Genomic DNA, 22,129 nt, shown 5'->3' on the forward strand with positions numbered 1-22,129 from the left:
TTTATAACCTCTGTTTAACACTGTTTCTTAGACATACAGACAGAGATGACGGTATAATCATTATTATAGATGAACAACATTGAAAATGCAGCAGGAGGTATCGGAGACAGTTCACTCGTTACTTTACTCTCTGCAGGTTTGGATCGTTCTTTGACTTAAGCAGTACTTATTTTTACATTTTTAGATTTTGGTCTACTACCAAATCAAGGTCTTTGGGCTGCAATACCAATCCCTCACAGGTCAGTTAAAGAGGAATAGTGGACCGGTCTCAGTTTAAATCAGCTGATTGAAAAGTGAGTAAAAACAGACTGTATGGATGAATCAGTCTTGGGGGGGATTTCCAGTTTGCAGGGTTTTTTATGATGGTCATAAACATTGATTTGTGCAGTGTTAATAATGGAGGAGCCTCTTGAGGGCTCTGAGCAATAATCACTGTTTGTGAAGTTGTGTGATTCTTGTTTTTTATTATTTATATATTTCAATGGCTGATGCTATAGCTTCAATAAGCATCAGGACTATTTCTCACCAGGTGAATTTTGCATTGAATGGTGCTGCAGAGGATATTTCATTCTACAGTAATGGATTCTACAGTTTAATGGACTACTGCCCCACTGTGGCAGTTTTATTGTCGCTGTTTCCTTCCTTTTACCACCCTGAGGTCTCTTGTGATCGAGAAAGTCCACATCACTCCACTGCAGCCCCACCGCTCCTTATTTAAGCCGAGCACTTTCTCCATCCACCCTGAATTAGTTTATATTCTAGTTTGGTAAAACCTCTGGCGGTGATAAATATCCAGCTAGAAATGAAGAGGGGTTCACGGGCTGTGGATGTGAGCATTTAAAATGTCGACAAATCATTTGGTTTTAATTAGATCTTGGAGAATCTGATAAGATGCCCAATCTCAGTTTTCCATTTTCACAGCTCTCTGCCAGCGAGATGAAAAAGATTGTAATTCAATCAACCAGAGGATTTGATATTAGCTGAAGGTGTCCATTGATCGCCTGCCCACCAGGTGGTATCGAATGTGTTTAAACGTCTGTATGTGATGGTGCATAACTTAAACTGACCAGCAGAGATGTTCCATGTTTGCAGATCAGACGATGTGAGGGATTTGTGGCGTGCATGAGCTCTTCCTCGCTCCGTCTATTTTGTCCACTGCTCAATAAATCAGTCTTGTTTTTAGATGCTTCTTCAGGCCATGAAAAATCCCAATGAGGAACCTTCTCCTGCCTACCTCCTTCTAACCAGGACTAATGCAGGTCACTGAGAAAAAAACTCTCCTCGCCTTTTATTCTGCCTCCATAAGCAGCATAATCAATATGCTCTGGCTGCGTTGTGCAGCTGGTAGGTGAGGCTGGGCGCTCCTTACAGAGAGGGCAAATGCACACCAGCATGGGCACATCATGTAACGCACTAATGCACCTCAGGGCTCTGACATCAATTATGAGAGACAATGGACAACTGCCCTCTGCAGTGCAAGCTAAAACACTTATGGCTGTAATGCGTGAAGTAATTGTGAATGTTTACCGGGTGAAAGGAAGGATCATTAATGATCAGACCTCTGTTGAATTGACAGGGTGTTCACTTTAATACTGGATATTTGTTTTTAAAGCTTCAGTGTGTAAAGAAAACAGCAATTTGTACAGTTTAGATTATCACACACTGATGAAAACATCACTTGGATTATATTCTGCCAATAGATCCCTTCCACCTAAATTTTACACACTGAACCTCTGCCACTTCCTGTTACATCACATCCTGTGTGGCTCTTCCTGGTTTGTCAGAAAAGCAAGACAGGCATGTACAGCATGCTGCGTTCAAGCAGTCAATGTAAATCTGCTATGAAACATGACAGGCTTTGGTTCATTTGTTTAACTTTAAAAATGTTAAAGATTCAATATTGGCAATCATTTTATTGAAAATCACATTTGATCTGGTATTTAAAAACAGTTCATTTGTGTACAAGATAACAGCAGTGTACAACGTAATGTTAAGTTAAGAACACAGACACTGAGTACTGGTGTATTGTATTGCATTGTAATGTTGAATATTGTTTTATTCACACTTGCAGCATGTTGACAGACATGCAAACCTTTTGACACACTGCACTGATCAAACTCAGCAGAAGTTAGGTGCTGTTTGTTTTATCTTGTTTCATCTCAGGTCAGAGAAAAAACCGGACACGTCTTTCAGTCTCTTCTTTCTCAATATCTTGTTTCATATCAGTAATTTACTCTGATCAAATTGTCTTGTGGGCCAGATGGTCCTCACTGCTGAGCTAAACTCAATTAACTTGCTGCTTCAGGTGTTCAGATATGAGAGTGAGACCAATCTATAGCTATAATGTCCTTCCCAAAGAGTCAGCAACAGACAGATAGGTTTCGTTTGTTGTAGAATATTCTTTGCTATGATCAGATAAGATAAAACTTTATTGATCCCAAGCAATAGTACATTAACAATAAATTAGGCAATAGAATAATAATACAAGAATATGTGCATAATATACAACTTTCACTAAGGATGTATTTTTTGTAGAGAAATATGCTTGAATAAAGTGCAGTGGTACAGAATGATTGCACGAGAATGTCGATTGTACTTGTGCATATAAGTATAAGGATATATTGAAATAAACAAATATATGCGTATATAGACTGTCAGAAGTATATAGGTATATTTATGGTTTGCAAAAAGGAGTACAAAATGCAGTGTGCTATATATGTATATATGTATGAATATAAATGGGTATAGATTCACTGTATACTAAATAGCATTATATTATATGTAATATAACTATTTATTGGTGATAAATACATTTGATAGCACTTTCTTCTGATATGATAATAGTAATACAGTATGAGTGTGTATATAGAGCATCTGGTTAATAATTTTTTTATTTTTTGTCTGTGTTCTCTCTCCGTCTCCCCAGCACCCTCTCCAGTTTTATAATAACAGTAAAGCTGTTGCCAAGGTGAAAATGGTGCAACTCAATGTTTTATGTATTTCTTGTTCAAATGAAATGCCTAGCGGAGTGTCAGAACCTTAATCTGCTGAGAGGATGGCAGTCCAACCACATCATGTTTTCATTTATGCCTTTTGTGAGTGGGGGTGCCATTACATATCCTTATTATTCTAGAGATCGGGGAACAATTCTCTGTTTCCGCTGAAGCCACATTTCCACCATGTGTTTGAACTGAACATTCCTTGTTTTATTTAGACGCGTTGTAATAATTTTGATAATAGAATTCTTTAGAATGTGTTTTTTTGTTTATAATAATCTAGTAGTTATTGTGGCATTTGGTTTAAAAAGGATGTCATGATGCTGTCCACCCCACAAGGAGCAGGACTGACTGTGACCATAATATATTTTCCGACTTCCTGCCTCCACCCCCCACACACATCGTCACACAGACATGATTGCAGTCTGACTTCAGATATTCTTGTTGTGCCCTTTTTGGCCCGTTTTAATTGGGTTTCCCCCTGAAGTATTTCCAGAAAGACGATGGGATGATGTATCTAAAATCCTCCAGATTAAATGAAAAGCTCTGTGTTTCTCAGGTTGGCTATAAACTGAGTGAGGACGAGCAGGACATGGCTGACATCCCAGAGTCATGGCGGGGAGCTGGAGTCTGGAGAAGCGGCATGGCTTCCTCTCCTCTCTCAGAGAGCTCTGTTTGTCGCTCGCTATCACCGTCTGTCACACCGCAGAGCGCCGCGGCCTCACATTCTCTCCTCTCATGCATCTCTCCATCCAGCCCTCCCTCACATACTCAACACCTCAAAGGGGAAACATGTCATCCCTCTCTCCTCACATAGTGCTAAAAAGGCCCCCGCTCCCCCCCAGGGACCTCTACTCTTCCTCAGCCAATCGATCTGCTCAGCCCTCGCCCTCATTCATCCACCTATCTATCCGTCTTCCTGTCTTTAAGCCTCGCCATTTGTCTCCAGTCTTTACTATACACGTCTGTACACTAACTGTGGATATCTCAATGGCTTTTGTGAGTAATCAATAAGTTGTGTACCTCGCATTTTAGAATTATAAATAATATATATTGGAGGTTTTAATATGGCTCTGAAAAGCTGCAACCTGTATGAACTCATCACAGACAGTGGCTCTAATCTCGAGCACTGTTGTTAAGGTTTCACCTCTGAATGTGCGCCGCCTGGTTTGGATTTTGCTCTCTCCTGCAGTTCTCTTTCCGCTCTTCCGTAGATTGCTTTTTCCTCTGCATCCAACCCCCATGCAAGGCGTATTGATCGTTCCAGTGCACTAATTATCCTGCTTGGCCTTGGATGTCTCTGTGAACTGCCTTTGATCGACACATGTGAATGCCTTGAATCGCTGTTGAAAAAGGAGGAGGGTGTGTTTTGATTAAAGAGTATGTTGAGTTTAGACTTTTGATATTTGTAAAACAAGTGAGACGCCTCCTTAAATAACCAGTCTGATCAATCTGCAGTGACTTCCTGTATAAGCCCCTGACTTGGCTGAACAGCATCTCATTTTGTGTGTGTGTGTTTGTGAGGACAGTATATATGCATCAGTGCATATGTGATTATTCTGAATGCATGTGTGTGCTTGTGTGTATGTGTGCACGAGCATGTGCACGTGGACAAAATCGCAGGTCAGTACTTCCTGCTCTGCCACCATCTGTGCTCAGGCAGGCAACAGGCCACTTCATACACTCCCAGCCTCTCCACACAGCCACATATAGCTCTGGTTATGTTTGTTTGTTTAGCTTGTGTAATCTATGTCTTCATTTACCTAAATGATAAATATTTCCCTACTATCCCTACTACTTTAAAATGGTTGTGAAAGGACAGTCGAATTTAGTAATTGCTAAATTACTTAATATTGTTATAATATACATTATGGTAACGACGTATTTGAAATAAGATTAACGTTGTCAATTTGCATACCTGTCTACTAACCAACCTGCCTGTCTGCCGTGTAATCTAGAGAAATGCAGATAGAAACACATCCCACTTGGCTGGGTTATATATTCTCTCTCTCTATATGACAGTGATTGCTGAGTAACTTTGAAAACAATCTCTGCGAACCAGTTTAGTAGAGGCTAATTTTAGGTGATTTGATGTTATTGAAATTCATTCTATGATTAATGCTGTCGGTTTACCTCCACTTTCCTCTAAGGTTAGCTTAGCTTAGCTTCTGTTTGGCAACATGGCAAGTTATTCTAAACTTTATAATTATGAGCTTAATGCTTAGTGTTTATTTCTATTGCCTTCACTTTAACAGTTCATAGAGACAGTTATTTTGTAATCATGTCCCTTTTTGTTTGTTCAGCATGTCTCCATCACCATTTTTATATTTAAAGATTTGCCTTGAATACAAGCTTAAACTGATGAATCAATAATAATATCATTAAATCACAGCAAATGTAGCAGTGGGCAAAGTGTCCACCAACACAGGGGAATCCCTGAAGATAGACTGAATTATACATGTGTTGGTATTGCATTACAATTTAAGATACATGCTCACACTGAATTTATTTCCATGATTAGAATTTCAGATTCATCTCTGACTGCCAGGCATAATCGTGGTACATTGGGAATCAATACAGAGCCGTGGAGCGGGTGTCACTGGTGACCTTTGCGTGCGCTCACAGGAGCCTCAGCCGGTGACATTTTAAGCTCAAAGGTCCCTGTGGATAAGCAGCCATTGGGCGGAGTGTAAATGACACTCTTGGCAATCTCTGTGTGTTTCTAAACAGCAGTCATTGTGACATATAGATGCACCGAAGCAGTCTGCAGTGTATGCTCAGTATAAGCTGCACCTGTACTGCACAAAGCCAGGAAACACTGGACAGGGGTCAGAGACAGGTTAGTGAAGGATAGGCAGACATTGCAGAAATAAATAATTCAGTTGTTCAGAGAAGTATGCAGACCAGTGTTGTTAGCCCTGATTAGCTGAAACATCGGACTGCCTGGAGTAAAGTGTGACCCCTCTGCAGCCCAGTCCATTGGAGTCCCTTTGCCCTAAACACACACACCACCGCCCTCTGTTTGGAACTGCCTCCGCTCCTCACCTGCAGCCTCCCTCCCTCCATAGCTTCAGGACCATCTGCCAGCTCCTCACAGGGCACCAGCCAGGTGCTGGGCACGCTGTCACCCCAGCTATGCCCCAACAGCACTGCCTGCTGGGATCTGCCTCGCCATGCCAACTGTTGCTCTTCATGTCCTCTCAATCTCGCCCAGAGACTCTCTTATTAACCCAGGGACAAGCTGTGCTTAATAAAGATTCACGACGGATTCAGAAAATGTTTTTGATTTTTGATTAATGCAGATGATCTTCCGGATACCACGCTGAGTGTTTGTTGTGCGTTGCCGTGCTCCACCCCCCACCCCCTCGTGTAAGCTGCAGCTCTTCCAGGTTGTTTCCCCTCGAGACGCAGCCTGTGTGGAACCACACCTTTCAGTTTCCTGGAACAAGACTGTGCTGCCATGTTTAAAGGAGATGCTGCTCTGACGTTGGGATAGCCAATAATCACAGGTTACAGTGAGGATGAAGTCAAACATGAGCAGGGAGAAAATGTGAATCTAAACTGTTTCTTCAGGACCATTTACAGTTTTGAATGTAGTCTGAATCCTTCCAGCAGAGCTGAGTATTGCTGCTGTGTAAGTTAGTACTTTATTATTTGGTTCCTCCCCAGGAGCCACACAGAAAGCTGATTTCAGAAATGTGAGGAGCTTGATTGCAGCTTCACTGAATTTCAGTATAGATGTGTTGTTTTACAAAGGTTTAAATGTATTACCATGACAACATGTAATTTCCTTTATTACTACAGTACATTCAGTAGTAGTGCGGATTGTTGATTTTCTCCACAGACACGTAAACACTCTGTCACTTCATTAATTGTATTTTCTGTCAGAAATGTCTACATTATGATTGATTTTGAAAGTCACTAAATGCAGAAACAGATTTATTCACTTTGTGGCCAAAGTGCATCTCACAGTGTGAGTCATTTTGATGAACTTTGATATATCCCGTACATCTTTCCTTCACTGTAAACACTTTTCTCATCTTAAAAATGTGGTCTACCTGCATGGGTATTTTTACAGTCCATACCGGCCAAGTTACAGGCTCATTACCTCCACCTGTTATGTTTAGATTTTTAGATGTTTAAAATGAAAATGAAAATAATATATAAGCCAGTAAGATAAAGGCCCAGAAAACAAGAGAACTTCAATAACAAATGTTCAAAAAAGGAGAAAAGAGCAGGAAGGAAGGAATACTTACTGAGTACATCTCCCTTTGTGTCATATTTCATGAAAACATTTTGTGAAATGCGAAAATATTCAGCTTCCAACGGCTTAATCACAATCAGCCAACATTCATGACTGTTGTTTGTTTTGTAAGTAAGATCATGCAAGATTTACTGGACAGTTCACCATGAAACTTGATAGAAGTCAGTGTGAGTTGTGAGCAAATTACTATTACAAATGACTTATTTCGCATTGTGAGATACAGGTTTGACTTTTTCACTCATTTTCCCAAGGAATAGTAAATTAAATTAAAGAAATCTAGCTCTACAATGCCATTCTAGTTTTGTTCCTCTTTTCATGTTTCATGCATGTTACCTCCGGAGCCAATTTGATTTTGAGTTGAGTCATTAACCTTGTATTCAATAAAAAGGTGATTCGCTAAAAAACATATTTTCTTTTGCGTAGGCTCAACTATACAATAAAATGCTACTTTGTCACAACTCAATTGTCATGGCATTTCTTTTTTTTTTTCCACATGGAGCCTGCACCCAGACAGCCTGGCCTCATTTCACAGCTCAGTTACTAAAATAAATATATGTACCACTTGCCTTGAGAGTGCACTAAACGTCCTTTATTGCTCTTTAATAATTGCTTTTCAACATTATTATCTTAATGCATCCTCTTTTATGGGTTCCACAGAAATACCATTTACTGGCACTCGGGAGCAGAGTGGCAATCTTGGATTTGATGTATCTTGTCACCGATGTCCCTGCTGCGACTCTCTGCTGTTTATGAGGCCTGATTCATTGGAACGCTTTGACCATATGATATAAATAGATCTCTGTGCAGCAACTGCTCTCTTGTGTGTTATGCTCATAAGTATTATGTCCCTCGACAAAGATGTTAAAAAAGGGTATTGCCCATTATTTCAGGTGTGAACAGAATCTGCCATCTTTTAACTGACTTCGAACTCCATGCACTGAGAGATGAGAAAATAAAGACTTCTCAATGCTGCACTCCGAACTTGGCCTTGTCCTCAAGGTCACAGTGTAGCTGCGCACAGAGGCATCTCATACATAATGTATAAAATGTATAGCATTCATTGCTAATTAGCACTAACAGGAAAGGATGCCCCCTGATTTCCCCTGATTTCAGTCTAATTTGCATAAATATAATGGGGCACGAGAGAGTGTAAAGCCCAATGTCTGTCACCCCCCCGGGGGAGGGAGGTGGAGAGGTGTTGCTGGGATCTGGTGCACAAGTGATAATTGTTAGAGAGCTGTTATTCTGTCACCCAGACCATAATGTAGAGTGTGAAGAGAACAAAGAGACAAACAAATGCACCGTAAAAGTAGATTTATAAAAATGTTTAGATTAATTAGTGGATGTTACAGAGCACGAGGAACATTTACCCGTTTATTCAAGTTTGACAGATGGAGATTTTTCATTGAATTTAATGAGGATAGAGCGAATAAATGCATGTTTTCGATAGATGCAAAAGCAGCACAAGATGAATGACACAGAGATGTGGACAGATTGAGATCAGACACCAGGGATTCATCTTTCTGTATAAATGTAAAAAAGGCTTTAATGGTCTCTTTAACAGTTAAACTGAGAATCAAATAAAGAGGGCTGAATATCGGTGATTGGGGAATGGAGGGGTGGGTTGTGGTTTGTTGGAACAGCGGTCCATTATTCAAAGGGGTGGGGGCCTTAAGTGCCAAATTAATTTGTTTTTTCTTTCCAGTTGGACGGATGAATAAATGGGCCGCTGTCAGTTGTGCAGTAAAGTGGCATGCATTCATTTAGACAAGTGTTAGCGCCGCACTGGAGCAACATGGTTTGAGCGAATCAGGCCAGGCTGGTGGGTGGAAGCTGTGTAATTATCTCTGGCTCCTATGATGGCAATGATTGGTGAAACAGCCGAGTGGTCCCCGAGCACAGCAGGTGTGAGTGGCAGACCGCAGGTTGGTGCAGGGCCTGTCTGTGGATTTGAATGCACATGTGCAGTTGTGACTGACCAGACATATGCAGAGGTTTTCATTTCTTATCAAGACATTGTCACACTGGTAGTTTTTACTTGGACAAATCACATTTCCTTCCATTCTCTTGTATTAAAAGGAAATGGCTTGAGTTTGATTTATTGCGGGGTGGTTAATTTAGCCATGAAAATCTAAAGTCTCCTGAGGGATTCAAACACCATAAATCACACTGTGGTTGTGTCCTAACACTTCATGTCTGGCCTGTGTTACTTAGACCTCGACCTGTTTTTTTCAGTATTTCCTCTTTTTGTCTGAGGGCCACAGTAGAAATAAGCCTTTGGCCTTTATTGTATTTTTAACCTCTGTAATTTTAATATACGTAATGATTGCAGTGCAGTGTTGTGTGCTTTTAATCATCACATAAATCCAATAACTCCACCGTGTTTTGCTTCACTGTACAACGATCCTGTAAACATTAGTGTTGACAGAGACGTCATGGTACTGATTAAAACAGGCCGTAGCAGATGTGTCCATTTTTTTTCTCCTGTAAAATACCTCCATTGCTGCTGAGCAACTCTGACAACGTGCAAATGCAGAAACACAGACATCTGCTGCGTTTCAAAGCACCAGTGTCTGTGCTTTGAAACAGCAATTGCTGCACACAGCGATGAATACTAATGTCGCCGGACCACATTTATCTGTCTGGTATTCAAAAGATCTAAATGCTTCGCTTATTCTCTGTGATACAGAGGAAACTTTGAAACGTGCAGGACCTTCAGCAGTGAATATGACAGATGTTTGCAGAGAGATATGGTTTTTATTGATGCTCTCTCATAGCTCAGACTGACAGAGATATTGCAACTGGTTCATTTTCTCTTTCCTGTATCAATATCTGTTTGAGCTGCAGGGGTTCAACAGAAACATGTAATAACTTTTACAGAAAAGTAATTTTAACTTGCAATCTTAACATGGAATGCAAAATATATTGGCTACATAAAATGAACAAAATAGGGGTGTTTTCCTCCTCTGTTGTGCAAAAAAACTCACCTGTGCAATGAGAGTTTTATTTCTACCATGTTACTTCAGCCTGACAGAATCAGAAGATCTGCTTCCCCTCTCACTGCTGTGTGCAAGGACACTCTTCGCGATGATCAACACTTACTCAGCCGACTAATGAGGTGGATTCATGCGGGGCAAAGGGGTGGGATGAACGTCTTTGTTAGACAGGCCTGCAGCCCCCTTCTCTCCAGCTTGCTCCCGGGGGAGGCCTCACAGACTGCCTAATTGAATCAAGTACACATGGTGCCTCCCCCTTCACTGCTCGGCCCCTCCCCATACAAGAGGAGCGAGGAGGAGAGCTGCAGCTTTGATGCCTTTGTTCTCCTCAGAACCATGGACAGCACCAGGGGGTTACGCTGCAACGCTGCAACTAGTTGCCTTCTGCTGGATGGAGAGCCCCATCATAGCTGCAGTGCTCTGACAGTCGCTGTCTCTGAAGCTGCTCTCATCACACTCCTGTGCTGAGGCTGAAGACTGGTGTGTTGTACTCTACAACACCATAAATTACTTATCTTTAGACTGGGGCATCTGGCCCACTCTAAAGATCGAAACATTCAATAGTCCATTTAATCTGTATTTGATAGAAGACAGAGTAATATCCCAGACAGAGTATGATTCATGTGTCAGTGTGCAGGTGGTGTCTGACAAGCAGAACAAACAAACGTGAAGAAGACAAAGACAGGACAGTGTGACTGTGCATAACTTAGTGCCTCATATTTCCTCTGTGACTGCCTCTATCTTTTTCTCAAACACGCCCGGACACAGTCCACACATCTCTGCCGCTCCTCGCAGCTCAGCTCCCTCATTTCAGACAGACCGGAGATTGGGACTGTGCTTCAAGGAAAAGTCTGTTTACGAGATGACCTCCAGTTACCACATTAATAAAGGATCCGTTTGTGAGCCAGGATTCAATCTGCAGCATTCAGAGGAGCAGAGTCTGTCTCTGAGCAGCATGTAGCCTCATCCTGTCGCTGATGTGATTCCTGTAAATGTCATGTAGTCAGTTTATTTACATGCACATCTCTGTGCTACTTTTAAACTTGGATCTTGTACGAATGTTTCAACATACTTTTTAATGCTATAAATTATTAGTGCAATGATACAAGTGTTCAAAGAATAAAATTAATTACATTCTTATACTATACCCTGTCAGATATGTAGTATAAATTATTTTCTACTTTCTAGAGAGTTCTCCTATGAATTTGAACTGTTGCTTATCTAAATAGTATGAACTCCTCAACCTTCTTCCATCAGTGATTAATTAAATTAATCTCTCTGAACTATGTGAAATTATAATCAAGAGAAAAAAAACAATGACTCAACTATAATCAAGTAAACAATCTGCAGATTTATGACAATAGACAGTTCAAATATCTGCATATGAATGAGACTCATAAGTATTTTTGTGGGACTCCCTCTGCAGCCAATAACTGAATCATTACACACTGCCATTAAAGCACTGCTGCAATATACTTGGGCCAGATATGTCTAAGAGGCTAAAATGTAATTGTGGGGAACAGCTGGATTAGTCCGGGCAAAGTATATCCGCTCCTAATGACATTAGATGGGAGTCTGGAGAATTTACCTTCCAGCACACAGTGCTCATTCTGACGAACCAGAGGGAAACTGGACTGAGATCATTTCAAAACGGACATGGGCATGATGCAGGCTACTGTTCTGAAATGTCCGGTCACATATACTGTGACTCTGTCATTTCAACCGAATCAAGGATATATAACAACTTATAATATGGAATTTAACTTTCTTAATAAATTTAATATTTCCACAATATCACTATGTAAAATATTGATATCATTAATTTCTGTTGTAATGCATTAGCTGGGTGATGCTATTCAAACAAGAGTGCAGGTGGTTTAAAGAAATGTTGTAGTCACCGTCCCATTCATCCCTTCTGTTGAGACAGACCCAGACCAAGAGGAGGGGTCCTTTACTCATCCCTCTCAGGCAAGAGCACCACGCCCAGCTGCCATCTCGGTAAGTCCTCCTACCAGACTCTCTGGGCTGTTGTATGTGATGTCTTCACTGTATCTGCTGAATGTGACAGCTGCAGCAACCCTGCTTCTCACATATAGTATGAGCAAACTAAGATTATTCTGTTTGATTAATGGATTCCTGGTGCAGATATTACTACATGTATTCTTCTTGATATTGGAGTTATATGGTTTAAAGTACATATTGATTGCAAATCTACATGGGCTTTCAAAAGTCTTTGACGGAGACTGATCAATAATTGCTCTGAGTACAAATTTCAAATTCATCAGGCCTCCTTATGTGGTATTGATTTTGTGCAATGGCCGCCCTTAAAAGAATCGGATTACTTTTTTCCTCCAACAGTCAGAACAAACAGCTGATAGCAGCATTCAGGCAGATCTGTCGGGCATAAACACTTCCACTCTGTGGTTTTGCTTTATTTGACTGAAAGGTGTAGATATAATTTTATGATATTTATCTCCTTATGGCTGAAGTGACTCTAAACTCAGTCAGCATCATATCACAATTCTCATGCATCTGATTGTCAAACTGGTTCTTCGAGCATCATCACTACTCCGATTGTTTCAGCAGTAACACTGAGCATGAGTGAAATCCTCTGGGTCTTTTTTTTTTATTGGCAGGGCTGTGGTACTCCCTGCAGGCAGGACCCCAGGTTCAGATGCAGCATAATATATGCAGTTCTACTCCAGCAGAGCTGCAGCATACAGTAATTTCCAACCCCCCCCCCCTCCGCCGCCGGCCACTGCTGTGGTTTGAGAGTATTGCAGACAGAAGGGAAAGGATGCATAGTAGTGGTCCTGAATAGTAATAGCTGTATGGGTCCTTTCCACACAGTGCAGCTGTGCAGTGTGAGGATCCCATCACTGAGAGGGTCCCCTGTATCTCTGGCTCAGAGGGTATTGGGATCAGCCCAACCTCTGAATAAACACTGTTGTATAACTTGTTTTGACCAAACTTGGCTGTAATTCCTACTTGTATCCTTATCTTGCCAAAAAGGAACATGCCTATGCACACTCATCCCAAGTAAAGACTTCCAGGAAGAAACACACACACACACACACACACACAATAGGGGGATGATAGAGCACGCTAAATACACTTTAAGTTAGGGTTTTGGGAAAAGGAAACATGCAGGTGCACACGTCGGCACTGGCAACAAGACTCAGATCGAGGAATATATACTGATGCAGATGTTGGAATAAACGGATCCTGCTGAACTGCACTTGTGCCTCTGTGTACCAACAAGCTGATCAGCTCACAGGACGGGAAATGGGACCACAGTGACATCTAGTGGCTTTGTTTTGTCACAATGAGCTGTCTTGTGGATTGAGATCGGAAAAAAAGAAACACACAAAGGAAGGAAGAAAGTGTGGTAATCCAAAACACACATCAGTCTGCATTACATGTGACATTTGTTTTAAAATAATTCATATTATTTGAGCTTCTTGAAATTAAACTATTCAATCTTTTCTAATGTAAAATCTCTTGTTGTTATGATAATGGCTCCAACCTTGACTATCTCTCTTCTTTTTTTCTTTCACTGTTGTGATTTTCCATCTTGGTGTTGTGTCTGAGCTGGAATGTAGACACTGTGATTACCCCCCCCCTATTATTTAATTTGTCCCAGAAATGGAAGACATGCTGTAACTAATGTAATCAAGAGGGACACCAGGAGACACAGTCCAGTATACATATAAGTCTTGGATTGAAATGTAGGTAAAAGTGATGAGACACACGCTGGCCTTGACAGACAAAAGCGGGGGGGGGGGGCTTTGGAGCAGAGCAGGGAGGAGGAATCATGAACGTGGGCGGTTCAGTCTGACTCCAAATTCAAGAGCTGAGAGCGTTAGAGACCTTGAACACTGAGGGTCATCAGAAGCCGAGGCTCTGACAGCTGGAGGAACATGTCTTTATTGTAGCTATCACATGGAGAAAACAAGAAAACCTCTTTAGAAAACACTTAATCAGTGTTTGTCATAAAAGATCTGGCACAAAGGAGCCATTTATGTCAATTTACAGTTTTACTTACCTCACAGAACTGTAATGACTGAACTCTGCAGGCTGCACTTCATGAGTCTACATTCACCAGACAGCGGAGTCATTAAAACCGCAGTTACAGGGTTTATTTACGGCTAATTCCTTAGTTGTTTACCTCATCCTGCTGTTGCTTTGTGATAAGGGCGGAGTGGGGATAGTGGGGAGCTCCTCGGCTCCTGCGCGGCGCTCAGGTCGGGCTCGGCTGCTCTGTTTGAAGTGCCATGTGAAGGCCTGTATCTACACCCAGCAGCTGGAGCAGAACAGATTTAGAGCCATTCTGTTATTTCCACCTCAGCTAAATGTGTAACCTGCACAATCACCTCTGAATACAGATGTGTTGCTGCTGCCGCTGCTGCACAATGAAGCCGTTCGAACGTTGTCAGCTATTGTCTGACTTGCCTTCTGTCAGCTCTAATGGCCTGTATCATGTGTCCATCTCTGCAGGACTGTCCATAATGAAACCCTGCTGAATAGCCCGACCTGGTCATTGAAGATATGAGCATTGTTCTGCACAAAAACGTTCAAGGGGTTAACTTCTCTATTCCGTGTTTTTATCTGATTTTACAAATGTGAATGATGCACCCAGACTGAAAGAATCTCGCCCTGTGCCTTCACTCCCGTGGGTCGATATGAGGCTAATGTAAGTCTTTAACCCTCTGATGGACCCTGGGCTGATGCCATTAATTCCTCTCTACACATGATAAATGGTCTCTTCCAAGGTTGGATAGAGGCTGATGAATGCATAGCAAACAGCCATCTTCTCCACAGCAATGTACACTGGATTTGATATAATTTATATGGTCATCATTTGGATCCATTGACCCCTTTTTTCCATGGCCGTTGTTCCTCTGACATAATCTCTCTTACTGGAATAATCAGAACGCGGGCCGTTGGCTTTCACACACAAAATGTCATCTGACATCATCTGGAGGGAGGTGTGGTGGAAGTTGGCGTTTCCCTCCCAGCTCACTAATTACAGCAGTTGACTGTGTGTGACCTCAGGCCTGTGTTTTCTGGAAGGGGTGTGTGTGCGTGTGTGTGTGGGTGTGTGGGTGCAGCTTCCTGGGTGTTGACATCATTGCATCAATTGTCTGCCCTCTGATGTAAATTCAATCCAGTGACAGCCTGGCCAAAACAGCAATGATGCATTAGACTACAGGCTCGCCAACTACTCTCTCATCAATCTCCATGCCCTTTCCACAGCCTCAGGGCGTGCCGATCATTTTAAATGTTTTATTCATTTAGATTTGTTTGTTGACTTGTTGTGTTGTTGTTATAGCTGAATTTCAACACTATCTGCTACACCCACTGAAAAGTTTGTTGTTAAAGTTTTTTTCAGACACATGACAAAACTCTCCACCTTTCCCTCTCGAGGGGGGAGTCCCCCTGGATACAGGCAACATTAGCGTTTTGATGTTTTCTCTGAAATGTTCGACGGTATGCTGGCTTTGGTAAATGTCAACTGATGTGTTAGTCATTAAGCTCTGGTTGTATAGCATTTTGGAAAGGTCATGTGGAGCCAGCGGTGGAAAAGCAGTCACTGATACTCGCTGATACTCACTGGCGTGAATACCGTAGCTTGCTGTTAGCATCACAGGGCAGGTTTGGAAGGCTTCATTGTCCCCAGAGGCTACATCGTACTTCAGTCATTGAATTCACAGAAAAACACTGCAAACAACAATCATTTCATTGACTTGGGTGTTGTTTTCCTTTAAAGATTAAATTCTTGCATTTTACTCACATACTCAACTAATATTTCTTGAATATTTCTGCCCTGTAATGACTAGCGACCAGTCCAGGGTTTAGCTGCCTCTCACCCAATTTCAACTGGGATTGTATGGATAGTTGGATGGATGGTTGGATGGATGGTTGGATGGATGGATGGATGGATGGATGGATGGAGGGAAGGATAGATGGATGAATGGATGCATGGACGGACATGAAGTAGATTATAGCTGCACCTCAAACAGCTATCACAGTGTTGTGTTATGCACTGTATTTAAAATCATATACTTTTCTGCAATGTATTTATAAATATTTCAATATATAATCTAAGATCTGTGCTTTTCTGATTTTGGACTTTGATGTTGGACTTTTTCTTGTAGTGAAGTATTTTTATATCATGGGAATTTTACGTGAAGGATCTGAAAATAATTCTTACACCATACATTTTTGTAACCTCTAATAATGACTTAAATTAGATTCTACTAAGAGGTCTGCGAAAATCTATGTAACTTTATGCTTTGTTATTTCCAGGGATCAGGGAGATTTATATGATAATTATATGGGTATTATTTTTTTTTACCAATTTAGTTAGAGGAAGCTCTCAATTTGTTTATGAGTAGAGGGAGTAAATATTATTATATCATATGTGTGTCACAACTAAATAATATATTCAAGAGATTCAAACAATTCAATAATCCTCAATATCCCTGTCAAATAATCTTAATAGTTTCTGTGTAAAGTCTGAAGGTTATATTGCAGCTTTATCTTAACTGCCCCGCTGTTGTTACTGATCTGTGTGTTTGCACTCACCGACCTCACCATTCATTATCCTCAGGGCCGACCCTGCTTTTAACGTGTGTGTGCCATTCGTTTATGAAGTGTTGTGGTTTCATGGCAGTGTAACCGTAATTGACAGATGTTGATTTACTGATAATCCTTGGCTTTGCTCTCGCTGTGGACCTCGGAGGGAGTGGTCGACACTGGCTCTGTGCCTCACACGTCCTTGAGTCAAAGCTGCTTGTTGCCCTTGACACTCTCTCTCTCTTCCTTCCTCCTCTCTCTCTCTATCGCCATATTTTAAAATCCTTTATACCAACAGTTCACTTACGACTCACTGCAGATGTGATTTTATTCTGCTGACAGAGCACAGATGTGATTACACACTGAGCAAATATATTTTTTCTCAAGGGAGCCCAGTGATTACAATGTCTTATGCCAAAGGACACATTTTTGTCACGACTGGTCCAAACAACAATTATCTTAAACTCAATTTGATATATATAAATGTTATTGAATCTTGAGCATGTTGCAATGCAATTATTACCAATTCGACTGAATTAGAATTAGAATGGCAAATTTCTCACGTCCAGCATCTTTAATGTAGGTTTTAATTGTTTGGTGCTTGAGAATCATGTAGATCAGATGAGTGTTGTAGTCGCCCCCATGCATAGATTTAAATCCAGTTGATTTATTTAAAATACAGACTAAATGTAATCCATGTAATTAATAAGTACATAAATGAATAAAAGGTTATTCTAGTATGTACAACTGCAGTGTTACATTACCCTCTGTGATTTTAAATGTTTGTTATCTGATATTTTTCATTATTCTTGTAATTTTTAAGTCATGAACTCTGCTGATAGTGAGTACTTGTTCTTAGGTTTCTCTTAGAAAAGGCACCAAAAGTACCAATGACACTGTCTGATTAGATAAGGATAAGGATGAAATACATATTAAATTTTTCTGAATATCAATATTAATGAGTGGGCTTATCAAAAATAAAACCAACTGTATTTACTTCTGTATAAATGTTGAACACTTGTTATCCTGCAAGGTGACCAATGCCCTCTGGTTATAGAAGTAGGAATGATTCATTCAATTATTGCTTCTCTCATCTAATCCAATTATTGCTTAACTAAGACCATACAACCCACACTGCTTTGCTAAATTCCTGGTGTGACTAAGAATCCATCTACCTCTGTATCCTCATTTCTGGTTTTTTTTCTTTCAGCTTCAGTTGCCATCAGTTCTCAAACATCCCTTTTAGTCCAGTGTCCATTAGCACAGTACAAGTATTTCCGCTCGGCTTGTCATGAGTAGATGGGCTGAAGAGACAGAAAAGACGGGAAGGATGCTGAGGTCAAATGTGGGAAAAAACAGCAAAAGTACTGACGTCTGGGTCAGATGAAGGATTGAAGCAAAAAAAAGAATAAGATAAAGTGGGGGACAGAAAAGATAGAATATGTGGAGGGGGGGCAGGGGCATAGAGAAAGCTCCTGGGAGCCACCTTGCTCTGGCAGCCTAATTGAAGCTCTGTGTGGCAGGAGGCTCAGAGCTGTCACTCCAATGAAGAGGCCATTTGCTGCGTTTTGCAGGCTGTGTGCTGAATCCTGATGATGCTACCTAGAGCCCAGGCCACAGACCTAGACCACCGCTGACACACACACACACACACACCCCTCCTCTCTTGTACAGGGATACTTGCAACACACGTCCCAGGCCCCTCCCCAGCTCTTCACAGATTACATGTAACAGGGTCAGAGCTATTCTGAACACGAGCCGCAACCAAAGCACAACATGCGAATATGAATGATCGTGTTCTGTGGATTCTGTAAATGTATCAGCCAGTTTCATACATGTTAATGAGATATTAGTCTCTGCGGGAAGTGTTTTCACTTGTACAGGTTCTCCCTTGTTGGATTACATGAGAATATGTCTTCTAGCAGAGCACATAGCTGCAAGCACCCAGTGAATTATTCATCATGAATTAAAGCAGTCAGCTATGAAAATATTTATCCAAAAACTGAATAGAGAAGGTTTTTTAAATGATTTAAACGATTTTTTAAAAGCAGATACATGCACATGTTCATTAATAGGTAATTTGTTATGAGTATGATAAATTGAATTCCCTGTTAAGTTTGGATAAGAACATACATGTATTGGCACAGTCCAAATGTGACATGTACATGTTTGATCAAAGGGCTTTTTAAGCATATCTGTTTTCCTGTGTCCAATAGAATATATCACCTGAAACTACTGAGATTTAAACTGTAACACTCACTCTCAAATTTTTACTGAAGAGTATTCACATCATTGTTTACATCGTTTCCATTAGAGGCAGATTTAGGGATTGAAAAGTGAGTATTCTTGGCAAATCAGTGTTTACGTCACTGATGACTCTTTCTGGCTGCCCCCACTTTTATCATTAAGTCTCAGTCAGATTCGGTTCCATCAACAATCGTCAACCTCCACCACTAATGAGCAACCTAACCAGTGAGAGATATTGATCTATTGATGGTTTTCACATTTGAATATAAAGATGTGAACATAAACACTTTCAGCAAGTTAAGCTTCACTGTGTTCACATTTCATTCACAATAGGCACAAAAAGCACACACAACTACCCGATTAATAATCTGCTTTAAGCTCAGTGGTTCAGAAGTTGTCACTGTCCAAAAAGCTTGTAGAGCTAAAAGTTAATTTATCTTAAGACGAAAAAGAAACACTTATTCTTTTTTTTTCAGAAAAGGACATGTTTCATAGACATGACGTTTTCACATGAAAGCATTAATGAGTTGACACATTAGACCCTAAGGTGGGAATAGATACTCAGTGGGAGCCACAGGTGCTGCTCAGCATGTCATTTAAAAAATCATTATTACTCCTCACCAATCTGTTTATCCAGGCTGAGACAGGGTCAACCTCCCATAATTCCATTGATTGTTGTAATATGCTGCTTTCAGCCATATATATAAGGCCTGATTATATTTTGTCTTGGTAAATGAGGCAAAAGTACTCAGATCTTTTACTATAAAGTCTTACTTTATGAAGCAGTACCACAGAGTATTAAAACCTAAATACACCTTAGGCAGCAAATGTAAAAACATTTTGCACTTTGGTGTTTACTCTCAAGTTTTTCAGGTTATGGTAAAGTTCAAAGATGCAGTGATTCTGTAAGAGGAGCTTACGGCCTTTGTTGGAGCCTTTAAATAGAATGTATACATATTACACACAGTTAAACACACATATATTGTAAAATATACAATTTAACTATACAAGTACAAGTATCTCAAAAATGAGCTTAAACCAAACACATACTTATTTTCCATCACTGCAGCCTGTACATCAACTCTTGAATGTGAAACATGATTCTGTGTTTGATACACGACACAAATCTTCCTCATGGGTCTGAAAATGTTGCTATGGCTTTTGTTGTGGTTACAGGTTGATTGTTGTACCTTGATGTCAGAGCTCCATCGTCCACACCCTCAAATCAGTGTGGTGTTCATTCCCCTAACGAGGACGCTGACGTTTTCTGTTGGATGAAGGCCTCAAAAAAGACGAAATCTCTGAGCAGCCATGCAGCTGCAGTGAAGGTAGGCTCTGACTGTGTGGAGGTATTTGTATGAGAACGAGAGCCTGTGGGAAGATAATAGATAATGACTCTGTTCCACATCGTTTCTTTGTCTCCGTGCTACCTGGCAACCATGACCACTGACAGTGTACATTGTATATGCAAGGCTCATACTTCAAGGACTATTGACTAAGAGCTCTCTTGATATAAAGTGCGTACTGTGTGCATAGCAACGTAACAACCTTTATATCCCGGAGATGAAGAGGAGGAACAGGCCACACAGAAACACAGTGATGTAATGTGAGGTCAGAGCTACAGCATTTTTGGATAAAAGCTTTAATATTCTGTAAAAACAGGGCTGGTATGTTTAATGTTACCATAGAACATTAGGGAGATTGCTGAACAATTTGCTTCTCTGACACATTGCTTGTGTTGTATCTGTTGTGTATTTAACTTGTGTTTACGTGAAACCATGAATCCTGAGAGACTAATATTGGATTTGGGAAGGATAGAGCAACAAATATAAAAGTGCATAGACTTTATTTACATAGCCCAATTTTTGACAAAGTTATACAGTGCTTAATCGTAAGAAAAACATTTATAAAAAGAACTGAAATTAAAACAAGACAAAGATGACAATTTAGTAAAACAGTGGAGAATAAAAGTAAGTTGACTCACCTAGTATGGATGCTCCACATAAGGAGGCTTAACTCCTTTGTGGGTTTCTCACTGTCCTATCACCAAAATAAAGGTGCCCATAAACAAATAAATCCTTCAAGAAAGATAATAAAACAAAACGTCACACATTCTTAAAAGCTTTCAGACAGAAACTGTTTTATGAAGAGATTAAAAAGATGCTAAAGATTATCTAATCTGAGTTTGACTGTTCCACAGCAAAGTCTGGTTACCCAGAGTCACCATCAATGATCAAACCACAGATATAAGGCTTTCTAAAGTATTTTGTGTTTATGTCAAACAGAGGCCATGTGTCATTTATTGTTTAAACCCATGTTAACAAGCAATTTTCATTAAATATCAGTATCGAGATTTTGAGTGGATAAAGAGGCTCTCCATGCAAGAAACCAAAAAGAACATTGGGGTTAAAATATTCCAGAAAGCTTTTGAAGACATTATTTCCTTTGCAGCCTCAGAAGGATGGATATCATCTCCCATCTCATGATGCCTTGGCACAGATCCTTCCTGGTTACCGGAGCCTCTGCAACGTAGCGAAGGCCGAGCTCCAAAATGCAACCCATCAGCAGCAGGAGAGAGAAACTACACAGGCCAACAAACCCAAGATAAACCAAACATATCAAGTTCATCATCCACATAAACGGTGAGAAAGACCATGTGAGAAACAGTCTTTGTATAAATGGACACATTTTACTTTAGTGAGTCACTTCTAATAAATGTGTCCCTGCTTCAGACCCCCACTGCATGATTTTGAGTGTGATCCCATCATGGCAGAGATCAACAACCTCCAAACTAAGGTGAATGGATATAATCAATACATAAACTCAACAATCAATCAGTGAGGCAATCCACACTGTCAGGTTTAGTTAGTGAACAGGGAAATGAAAACCCCTGTGAGATGAGGCACTATACTGACACGGTATACTGGGACACAAAATGGCAGCTCATGGATCAGATAAACATTTCACAGAGGGATTGAAGGGTAATGTTGATGATGCTTATACGTCTGCTAAAGTCTAAGAGTGTTTCTCTAAATATTGTGGCGTTT

General features: G+C 40.6%; 1 protein-coding gene across 3 annotated transcripts in view; it reads left to right on the plus strand.

Annotated features, from left to right (window-relative positions):
• ccdc33 (coiled-coil domain containing 33) overlaps positions 1-22,129 on the plus strand; it is a 46,337-nt gene that overhangs the window by 19,649 nt on the left and 4,559 nt on the right. For all 3 annotated transcript variants that reach the window (XM_069527804.1, XM_069527802.1, XM_069527803.1), the window contains exons 3-6: positions 12,184-12,254; positions 20,259-20,410; positions 21,534-21,724; positions 21,815-21,878. In XM_069527804.1, the coding sequence (XP_069383905.1) occupies positions 20,357-20,410; positions 21,534-21,724; positions 21,815-21,878 (309 nt within the window). In that variant the 5' untranslated portion in view covers positions 12,184-12,254; positions 20,259-20,356. The remainder of the gene's footprint in view (positions 1-12,183; positions 12,255-20,258; positions 20,411-21,533; positions 21,725-21,814; positions 21,879-22,129) is intronic.

The sequence above is a fragment of the Paralichthys olivaceus genome, chromosome 7 (assembly GCF_024713975.1).
Source record: "Paralichthys olivaceus isolate ysfri-2021 chromosome 7, ASM2471397v2, whole genome shotgun sequence".
Taxonomy (NCBI): domain Eukaryota; kingdom Metazoa; phylum Chordata; class Actinopteri; order Pleuronectiformes; family Paralichthyidae; genus Paralichthys; species Paralichthys olivaceus.